The 11874-nt window shown below is 40.2% G+C and overlaps 1 protein-coding gene across 1 annotated transcript in view; it reads right to left on the bottom strand.

Moving 5' to 3' along the window:
- Positions 1 to 49: 49 nt before the first annotated feature.
- Positions 50 to 11874, bottom strand: part of LOC110504399 (AF4/FMR2 family member 2) — a 288511-nt gene continuing 276686 nt past the window's right edge. The window contains exons 21-22 of the mRNA XM_036970067.1: positions 6429 to 6643; positions 50 to 1267 (exon numbers count right to left, since the gene is read on the bottom strand). Of these exons, the coding sequence (XP_036825962.1) occupies positions 1146 to 1267; positions 6429 to 6643 (337 nt within the window). The 3' untranslated portion in view covers positions 50 to 1145. The remainder of the gene's footprint in view (positions 1268 to 6428; positions 6644 to 11874) is intronic.

Raw genomic sequence — 11874 nt, 5'->3', positions numbered from 1 at the left:
ACCAATAAGAAAGAGAAATTACTATTTGCTAAGGAGCTATTTTAATTAATTTTTGACCATTTTAATTGAAAACAATACCAGTAAAGTGCTTCATTGCTATCTAGAAATGATTTGATATTGCGATAACAATGGCTGCATTAGACCTTTGAACACAGTCTCAGGTGGTGTACACTTCATGTCTTCCCCGTTGCCTTAGACCCATGGAAAATGTGTGCTGGTTTGGAATAAATCCGGCCTCTTATTATTGTAGTAACCAAACAAACACAAAGACACCACCAACCTCTGGGGCTGAAAGACACAATCCTCATCTGCTGTAGTAGACACAATGTTAATATGCAAATCCCTCAAAACCAGAGAAATTGCTTGTGGTGGCAGATTTAATTTGATTATTCATTGTTCATTTCCAATAAGCAACAAGTAATCAAATCATTTTGAATGATTTGTTGTTCCAATGGTACTAAAGGGTAGGCTAACTGTTGCTGTATGTATTATCTGACACGAGACGGAGGTCTTGAGGACCATAAATCAACGGTCAGATAGTAGTAGAGAGAGACACTTATTCAACTGACTTCTGTCAGTCAGTTCATCAAAGGCATTGACAAAAACTAAACGTGAAGAGTTGAAAGCACTTATAAATTCCTGATCCATATTCCTGTTGGAATGGAGGTGTGAACTGAACAACGCTCCCAGTGTTCTAAGAGGCCCTCGGGTGGTCTGATCAAAATAAACAACAGGGAAATCACAGGGCTCTGTCGGGCAGAAAACCAGCAAAACAGCACAGATCCTTCTCCTCTAGTGGCACGCTTTGGAGACACTCCACAGGTCTTAGGTGGGACTTCCCTCTCATTCGCTTTGGGGCTTGGATAGTGGGACTTCACTTTCCCCCCCCCCACATCCATTTGACATGTCAACCTTGTACAGAGGGAGCAGAGAGACAGACTGTGTAGTAGAGCAAATGATGACCTCTGACCTCAGAGAGGTGACATGGGGCGGGACTTGCTGGCTGGCAGTGAGGTGGGGGTCCATTGGGGTGTTATCAGATGGCTGGAGACTGGGGGATGGTTGGCGTTGCTGGCTGGTAGAGGTAGTGATGGAGGTGTGAGACAGACAGAGTGGCAGACAGTTTAGTTCCAGTTCCCCCAGCACTATAACAAGTGGGCCTCTATCCGTAGCCAGTGCAGTCCTTGACGTATGTAGTGCACAAGTTCTATCATGCTGCTGTGTTGGCTCAACGGTTCCATCATTGAGTCCAGCTCCTGAAAGAACTCTATGGAAGAAGGCGAAGAGGAGAGAGTGAGTGTTTAGGTGTGTGTGTCTACAAGACAAAGACTGACAGACAGGTGTAATAGCAAAATTAAAGTCCTGTTTTCCATCCCTCTCTTACCTCTCTCCGAATCTCTCTTCCCCTCTCCGAACCTCTCTTACCCTCTCCGAACCTCTCTTCCCTCCCTCCTAACCTCTCTTGCCTCCCCCCGAACCTCTCTTCCCTCCCCCTAACCGCTCTTTCTTTCCTCCTAACCGCTCTTTATTTCCTCCTAATCTCTCTTTCTTCCCTCCTAACCTCTCTTCCCTCTTTCCTCCCTTCTAACCCATCTTCCCTCACCCCAAATCTCTCTTTCCTCCATCCTAACCTCTCTTTCCTCCCTCCTAACCTCTCTTTCATCTCTCCTAACCTCTCTTTCCTCCCTCCTAACCTCACTTGCCTCGCTCCTGACCTGTCTTCCCTAACTACCCTCCCTCCTAACCTCTCTTCCCTCTCTTTCCTCCCTCCTAACCTCTCTTCTCCTCTCCTAATCTCTCTTGCCACCCTCCTAGCCTTTCTTGCCTCACTCCTAACCTCTCTTCCATCTCTTACCTCCCTCATACCCTCTATTTCTCTTTACCCTCCCTCATAACCTCTCTTTCCACCCACCTAACCTCTCTTTCCTACCTCCAAACAACTCTTTCCTCCCTCCTAACCTCTCTTCCCTCCCTCCTAACATCTCTTCCCCCCCTTCTAACCTCTCTTCCCCTCTCCAAACCACTCTTGCTCCCTCCTAAACTCTCTTCCCCTCCTCCTAACCTCTCCTCTATCCATTCCATCCCTCCAAACCTCACCACCCTCCCTCCTACACTCTTTTCCCTCCCTACTACCTCTCTCCCCTCCCTCCTAACCTCTCATTCCTCCCTCCTAACCTCTCTTCCCTCCCTCCAAACCTTGCTTACTTAACTCCAAACATATCTTCCATCCCTCCTAACATTTCTTCCATCTCTTCCCTCCCTCCAAACCTCTCTTGCCTCCCTCCTAACTTCTCTTTCCTTCTTCCTATCCTCTCTTCCCTCCCTTCTAACCTCACTTCCCTCTCTTCCCAACCTCCGAACCTCTCCTCCCCCCTCCTAACCTCTCTTCCCTCCCTCCTAACCTCTCTTCCCTCCCTTCCCTCTCTTCCCTCCCTCCTAACCTCTCTTCCCTCCCCCCTAATCTCTCTTCCCTCCCTCCTAACCTCTCTTCCCTCCCTCCTAATCTCTCTTCCCTCCCTTCCCTCTCTTCCCTCCTTCCTAACCGCTCTTCCCTCCCCCTAATCTCTCCTCCCTCCATTCTAACCTCACTTCCCTCCCTCCTAGCCTCTCTTCCTTTCCTCATAACCTCTCTTCCCTCCCTCCTGACCTCTCTTCCATCCCTTCTAACCTCACTTCCCTCTCTTCCCTTCCTCCTAATCTCTCTTCCCTCCCTTCCCTCTCGTCCCTTCCTCCTAACCCCTCTTCCCTCCCTCCTAATCTCTCTTTCCTCCCTCCAAACAACTATTTCCTCCCTTCTAACCTCTCTTCCCTCCCTCCTAACATCTCTTCCCCCCTACTAACCTCTCTTCCCCTCTCCGAACCACTCTTGCCTCCCTCCTACACTCTCTTCCCCCCTTCTAACCTCTCCTCTATCTCTTCCATCCCTCCAAACCTCACCACCCTCCCTCCTACACTCTCTTCCCTCCCTACTACCTCTCTTCCCTTCCCTCCTAACCTCTCATTCCTCACTCCTAACCTCTCTTCCCTCCCGCCAAACCTCGCTTACTTCCCTCCAAACATATCTTCCATCCCTCCTAACATTTCTTCCATCTCTGCCCTCCCCATATCCTCTCTTCCCTCCCTTCTAACCTCACTTCCCTCACTTCCCAACCTCCGAACGTCTCCTCCCTCCCTTCTAACCTCTCTTCCCTCCCTCCTGACCTCTCGTCCATCCCTTCTAACTCACTTACCTCTCTTCCTTCCCTCCCTCCTAACCTCTCTTCCCTCCCTCTCTTCCCTCCATCCTAACCTCTCTTCCCTCCCTCCTAACCTCTCTTCCCTCCCTCCTAACCCCTCTTCCCTCCCTCCAAACCTCTCTTCCCTCCCCCATTACCTCTCTTCCCTCCCCCTAACCTCTCTTACCTCCATCCTAACCTCTCTTACCTCCATCCTAATCTCTCTTCCCTCCCTTCCCTCTCGTCCCTTCCTCCTAACCCCTCTTCCCTCCCTCCAAACCTCTCTTGCCTCCCTCCTAACGTCACTTCCCTCTCTTCCCTCCCCCTAACCTCTCTTCCCTACCTCCTAACCTCTCTTTCCTCCCTCCTGACCTCTCTTCCTTACCTCCAAACCTCTCTTGACACCCTCCTAACTTCTCTTTCCTCCTTCCTAACCACTCCTCCCTCCCCCTAATCTCTCCTCCCTCCCTTCTAACCTCACTTCCCTCTCTTCCCTCCCTCCTAGCCTCTCTTCCTTCCCTCATAACCTCTCTTCCCTCACTCATGACCTCTCTTCCATCCCTTCTAACCTCACTTCCCTCTCTTCCCTCCCCCCTAACCTCTCTTCCTTCCCTCCCTCCTAATCTCTCTTCCCTCCCTTCCCTCTCATCCCTTCCTCCTAACCCATCTTCCCTCCCTCCAAACCTCTCTTGCCTCCCTCCTAACCTCTCTTCCCTGCCTCCTAACCTCACTTCGCTCTCTTCCCTCCCCCCTAATCTCTCTTCCCTACCTCCTAACCTCTCTTTCCTCCCTCCTGACCTCTCTTCCTTACCTCCAAACCTCTCTTGCCTCCCTCCTAACTTCTCTTTCCTTCTTCCTAACCTCTCTTCCCTCCCCCTATCCTCTCTTCCCTCCCTTCTAACCTCACTTCCCTCTCTTCCCAACCTCCGAACCTCTCCTCCCTCCCTTCTAACCTCTCTTCCCTCCCTCCTAACCTCTCTTTCTTCCCTCCTAACCTCTCTTCTCTCCTTCCTAACCTCTTTCCCCCCCTCCTAACCTCTCTTCCCTCTCTCCTAACCTCTCTTGCCTCCCTCCAAACCTTTCTTCCCGCCTAGCCTTTCTTCCCTCCCTCTTAACCTTGTCCCTCTCTCCTAACCTCTCTTTTCTCTCTCCTAACCTCTCTTCCCGCCCTCCTAACCTCTCTTCCCTCTCTCCTGACCTCCCTCCTAACCTCTCTTCCCTCCCTCCTAACCTTTCTTCTCTCCCTCCTAACCTCTTCCCTCTCTCCTTACCTCTCTTTTCTCTCTCCTAACCTCTTCCCTCCCTCCTAACCTCTCTTCCCTCTCTCCTAACCTCTCTTCCCTCCTGTCCCTCCCTCCTAACCCCTCTTCCCACCTTCCTAACATCTCTTCCCTCCCTCCTAACCTCTCTTTTCACTATCCTAACCTGTCTTCCCTCCCTCCTAACCTCTATTCCCTCCCTCCTAACCTCTCTTCCCTCTCTCCTAACCTCTCTTCCCTCCCTCCTAACTCTCTTCCCTCCCCCCTAACCTCTCGTTCATCCCTTCTAACTTAACTTACCTCTCTTCCCACCCTCCTAACCTCTCTTCCATCCTTTCTAACCTCACTTCCCCTCTTCCCTCCCTCCTAACCTCTCTTCCCTCCCTCCTAACCTCTCTTCCATCCCGTCCCTCTCTTCCCTCCCTCCTAACCCCACTTCCCTCTCTTCCCTCCCCCTAACCTCTCTTCCCTACCTACTAATCTCGCTTTCCTCCCTCCTGACCTCTCTTCCTCATCTCCAAAACTCTCTTGACTCCCTCCTAACTTCTCTTCCCTCCCTCCTAACCCCACTTCCCTCTCTTCCCTCCCCTAACCTCTCTTCCCTACCTACTAACCTCTCTTTCCTCCCTCCTGACCTCTCTTCATCTCCAAACCTCTCGACTCCCTCCTAACTTATTTTCCCTCCCAACTAACCTCTCCTCCCTCCCTTCTAACCTCACTTCCCTCTCTTCCCTTCCTCCTAGCCTTTCTTCCGTCCCTCCTAACCTCTCTTTGTTCCCTCCTAACCTCTCTTCCTTCCCTCCTAACCTCTCTTCCTTCCCTCCTAACCTCTCTTCCTTCCCTCCTGACCTCGCTTCCATCTCTTCTAACCTCACTTCCCTCCTTCCTAACCTCTCTTCCCTCCCTCCAAACCTATCTTGCCTCCCTCCTAACTTCTCTTTCCTCCCTCCTAACCTCTCTTCCCTCTCTTCCTCCCTCCTAACCTCTCTTCCCTCCCTCCTAACCTCTCTTACCTCCCTCCAAACCTCTCTTGCCTCCCTCCTAACCTGTCTTCCCTCCCTCTTAAGCTCTTTTCCTCTCTCCTTCCCTCTCTTTCCTCCCTCCTAACCTCTCTTTCTTCCCTCTTAACCTCTCCTCCCTCTCTTCCTAATAAACAGTGGGTGATTGAGTGCTGGAAAGGCTCAATCCTAAAAGTAACAGCTCTGGTGATCAGTATGTGTTGAAAGGCCCACCTAGGCCTTATGGTGTCATAACTGGGTGATTCCTGTCTCATTTCCACCGAAGACACCATCCAACAGGCTCTAATTGAGCTCATTATGAGTGTCGACAGAGAGTAGGAGAGGTGTAGGGAGGATCAACTTCTAATGGATACTTCTGAGGCTCTGAGAGTGAGTTCTTGCCTAACACAACCACATAACCTGCCCCTTTAATCAGCTAGGCTCAGGAAATGACAGAGACACGACACATCAAATCCTCCATTCACAGTCAAGAGGGGTGTCCTCCATATATCTCTGCTGGTCTCTCTCTAGTCTGTACATTCACTCACTAATGACAGTAAATGGGTCAAGGCTTAGGGCTCCTTTATTCTCCATATCGCCACGAAAGAATACAGAACACATCAGTCCATATTAGGCCATCCTGAGGGTGATGAAAGGATCTGGCTGGCCTTGGTTCCTAACCAATATGAATAATTAGTCATATATACTGTAATTACTGAATGCAAGGTAGATGAATGGGAATACATGTATTAACACAAATATATGATACGATAACAAAAGAATAATGGACGTTGTATGTAGCTATTACTGCTACATCAGCTGCAGTTACCACCCTACCTGGTATCTACAGCACAATTTATTCTACTAATGTACAAAATCTGCCATTTCTGCCATCTCCTATACAAACATCCTGTTGTAAAACAGAGAGACTGTGTCCAGTCTCCAGTCTCCAGTACCTTGGCTCTCTGTGGCCAACTTTTCTGCTGTGTCCCAGTGCTCGTAGCTCCGGAGAATGTTGTTGGTAATGTTGACGTGGCTGGCGGCCATCTGGTGAATGCGCTGGGGGATGGCCACGTTGCCGGAGGCCCCGGAGCCCGCAGTGCCCATACTGCTGCTGCCCCAACTGACTGGGGAGAGACTCAGAGACAGGGGCGATGGGGTGCCTGTGTTCCTGGGAAGACAGAGACACAATACAGGGGTCAGGGGTTAGAGGTTGGAAGTGAAAAGGTCAGGGCACCACCACAGAGATGATAGTGTACTGTATAACCACTGGACACCATGGATTTTGGTATCCTGGGCAAAACATACAGGGAGTAAAGTGAATTATATATACCGGGAGTAAAGTGAATTATATATACAGGGAGTAAAGTGAATTATATATACAGGGAGTAAAGTGAATTATATATACAGGGAGTAAAGTGAATTATATATACAGATACAGAGAGTAAAGTGAATTATATATACAGATACAGGGAGTAAAGTGAATTATATATACAGATACAGAGAGTAAAGTGAATTATATATACAGACACAGAGAGTAAAGTGAATTATATATACAGGGAATGAAGTGAATTATATATACAGGGAGTAAAGGTAATTATATATACAGATACAGAGAGTAAAGTGAATTATATATACAGGGAGTAAAGTGAATTATATATACAGGGAATAAAGTGAATTATATATACAGGGAATAAAGTGAATTATATATACAGGGAGTAAAGTGAATTATATATACAGATACAGAGAGTAAAGTGAATTATATATACAGATACAGAGAGTAAAGTGAATTATATATACAGATACAGGGAGTAAAGTGAATTATATATACAGATACAGAGAGTAAAGTGAATTATATATACAGATACAGAGAGTAAAGTGAATTATATATACAGATACAGGGAGTAAAGTGAATTATATATACAGATACAGAGAGTAAAGTGAATTATATATACAGATACAGAGAGTAAAGTGAATTATATATACAGGGAGTAAAGTGAATTATATATACAGGGAATAAAGTGAATTATATATACAGGGAGTAAAGTGAATTATATATACAGATACAGAGAGTAAAGTGAATTATATATACAGATACAGGGAGTAAAGTGAATTATATATACAGGGAGTAAAGTGAATTATATATACAGGGAATAAAGTGAATTATATATACAGAGAGTAAAGTGAATTATATATACAGATACAGAGAGTAAAGTGAATTATATATACAGGGAGTAAAGTGAATTATATATACAGGGAATAAAGTGAATTATATATACAGATACAGGGAGTAAAGTGAATTATATATACAGATACAGAGAGTAAAGTGAATTATATATACAGATACAGAGAGTAAAGTGAATTATATATACAGGGAATAAAGTGAATTATATATACAGGGAGTAAAGTGAATTATATATACAGATACAGAGAGTAAAGTGAATAATATATACAGGGAGTAAAGTGAATTATATATACAGGGAATAAAGTGAATTATATATACAGGGAATAAAGTGAATTATATATACAGGGAGTAAAGTTAATTATATATACAGATACAGAGAGTAAAGTGAATTATATATACAGATACAGAGAGTAAAGTTAATTATATATACAGATACAGAGAGTAAAGTGAATTATATATACAGATACAGAGAGTAAAGTTAATTATATATACAGATACAGGGAGTAAAGTGAATTATATATACAGATACAGAGAGTAAAGTGAATTATATATACAGATAGAGAGAGTAAAGTGAATTATATATACAGATACAGGGAGTAAAGTGAATTATATATACAGATACAGAGAGTAAAGTGAATTATATATACAGGGAGTAAAGTGAATTATATATACAGGGAATAAAGTGAATTTTATATACAGGGAGTAAAGTGAATTATATATACAGATACAGAGAGTAAAGTGAATTATATATACAGATACAGAGAGTAAAGTGAATTATATATACAGATACAGAGAGTAAAGTGAACTATATATACAGATACAGAGAGTAAAGTGAATTATATATACAGGGAGTAAAGTGAATTATATATACAGGGAATAAAGTGAATTATATATACAGGGAGTAAAGTGAATTATATATACAGATACAGAGAGTAAAGTGAATTATATATACAGATACAGAGAGTAAAGTGAATTATATATACAGATACAGAGAGTAAAGTGAATTATATATACAGATACAGAGAGTAAATTGAATTATATATACAGGGAGTAAAGTGAATTATATATACAGATACAGAGAGTGAAGTGAATTATATATACAGGGAGTAAAGTGAATTATATATACAGGGAATAAAGTGAATTATATATACAGGGAGTAAAGTGAATTATATATACAGGGAGCAAAGTGAATTATATATACAGGGAATAAAGTGAATTATATATACAGGGAGTAAAATGAATTATATATACAGATACAGAGAGTAAAGTGAATTATATATACAGATACAGGGAGTAAAGTGAATTATATATACAGGGAGTAAAGTGAATTATATATACAGGGAATAAAGTGAATTATATATACAGGGAGTAAAGTGAATTATATATACAGATACAGAGAGTAAAGTGAATTATATATACAGATACAGGGAGTAAAGTGAATTATATATACAGGGAGTAAAGTGAATTATATATACAGGGAATAAAGTGAATTATATATACAGAGAGTAAAGTTAATTATATATACAGATACAGAGAGTAAAGTGAATTATATATACAGGGAGTAAAGTGAATTATATATACAGGGAATAAAGTGAATTATATATACAGATACAGAGAGTAAAGTGAATTATATATACAGATACAGGGAGTAAAGTGAATTATATATACAGGGAGTAAAGTGAATTATATATACAGATACAGGGAGTAAAGTGAATTATATATACAGATACAGAGAGTAAAGTGAATTATATATACAGACACAGAGAGTAAAGTGAATTATATATACAGATACAGGGAGTAAAGTGAATTATATATACAGGGAGTAAAGTGAATTATATATACAGATACAGGGAGTAAAGTGAATTATATATACAGATACAGAGAGTAAAGTGAATTATATATACAGACACAGAGAGTAAAGTGAATTATATATACAGGGAATGAAGTGAATTATATATACAGGGAGTAAAGGTAATTATATATACAGATACAGAGAGTAAAGTGAATTATATATACAGGGAGTAAAGTGAATTATATATACAGGGAATAAAGTGAATTATATATACAGGGAATAAAGTGAATTATATATACAGGGAGTAAAGTGAATTATATATACAGATACAGAGAGTAAAGTGAATTATATATACAGATACAGAGAGTAAAGTGAATTATATATACAGATACAGGGAGTAAAGTGAATTATATATACAGATACAGAGAGTAAAGTGAATTATATATACAGATACAGAGAGTAAAGTGAATTATATATACAGATACAGGGAGTAAAGTGAATTATATATACAGATACAGAGAGTAAAGTGAATTATATATACAGATACAGAGAGTAAAGTGAATTATATATACAGGGAGTAAAGTGAATTATATATACAGGGAATAAAGTGAATTATATATACAGGGAGTAAAGTGAATTATATATACAGATACAGAGAGTAAAGTGAATTATATATACAGATACAGGGAGTAAAGTGAATTATATATACAGGGAGTAAAGTGAATTATATATACAGGGAATAAAGTGAATTATATATACAGAGAGTAAAGTGAATTATATATACAGATACAGAGAGTAAAGTGAATTATATATACAGGGAGTAAAGTGAATTATATATACAGGGAATAAAGTGAATTATATATACAGATACAGGGAGTAAAGTGAATTATATATACAGATACAGAGAGTAAAGTGAATTATATATACAGATACAGAGAGTAAAGTGAATTATATATACAGGGAATAAAGTGAATTATATATACAGGGAGTAAAGTGAATTATATATACAGATACAGAGAGTAAAGTGAATAATATATACAGGGAGTAAAGTGAATTATATATACAGGGAATAAAGTGAATTATATATACAGGGAATAAAGTGAATTATATATACAGGGAGTAAAGTTAATTATATATACAGATACAGAGAGTAAAGTGAATTATATATACAGATACAGAGAGTAAAGTTAATTATATATACAGATACAGAGAGTAAAGTGAATTATATATACAGATACAGAGAGTAAAGTTAATTATATATACAGATACAGGGAGTAAAGTGAATTATATATACAGATACAGAGAGTAAAGTGAATTATATATACAGATAGAGAGAGTAAAGTGAATTATATATACAGATACAGGGAGTAAAGTGAATTATATATACAGATACAGAGAGTAAAGTGAATTATATATACAGGGAGTAAAGTGAATTATATATACAGGGAATAAAGTGAATTTTATATACAGGGAGTAAAGTGAATTATATATACAGATACAGAGAGTAAAGTGAATTATATATACAGATACAGAGAGTAAAGTGAATTATATATACAGATACAGAGAGTAAAGTGAACTATATATACAGATACAGAGAGTAAAGTGAATTATATATACAGGGAGTAAAGTGAATTATATATACAGGGAATAAAGTGAATTATATATACAGGGAGTAAAGTGAATTATATATACAGATACAGAGAGTAAAGTGAATTATATATACAGATACAGAGAGTAAAGTGAATTATATATACAGATACAGAGAGTAAAGTGAATTATATATACAGATACAGAGAGTAAATTGAATTATATATACAGGGAGTAAAGTGAATTATATATACAGATACAGAGAGTGAAGTGAATTATATATACAGGGAGTAAAGTGAATTATATATACAGGGAATAAAGTGAATTATATATACAGGGAGTAAAGTGAATTATATATACAGATACAGAGAGTAAAGTGAATTATATATACAGATACAGGGAGTAAAGTGAATTATATATACAGGGAGTAAAGTGAATTATATATACAGGGAATAAAGTGAATTATATATACAGGGAGTAAAGTGAATTATATATACAGATACAGAGAGTAAAATGAATTATATATACAGGGAGTAAAGTTAATTATATATACAGATACAGGGAGTAAAGTGAATTATATATACAGATACAGAGAGTAAAGTGAATTATATATACAGATACAGAGAGTAAAGTGAATGATAGATACAGAGAGTAAAGTGAATTATATATACAGGGAGTAAAGTGAATTATATATACAGGGAGTAAAGTGAATTATATATACAGGGAATAAAGTGAATTATATATACAGGGAGTAAAATGAATTATATATACAGATACAGAGAGTAAAGTGAATTATATATACAGATACAGGGAGTAAAGTGAATTATATATACAGGGA

The sequence above is a fragment of the Oncorhynchus mykiss genome, chromosome 31 (genome assembly GCF_013265735.2).
Source record: "Oncorhynchus mykiss isolate Arlee chromosome 31, USDA_OmykA_1.1, whole genome shotgun sequence".
Classification (NCBI taxonomy): domain Eukaryota; kingdom Metazoa; phylum Chordata; class Actinopteri; order Salmoniformes; family Salmonidae; genus Oncorhynchus; species Oncorhynchus mykiss.
Note: the sequence above shows the minus strand (reverse complement) of the source record. Positions and strands in the feature narration are given on the sequence as shown.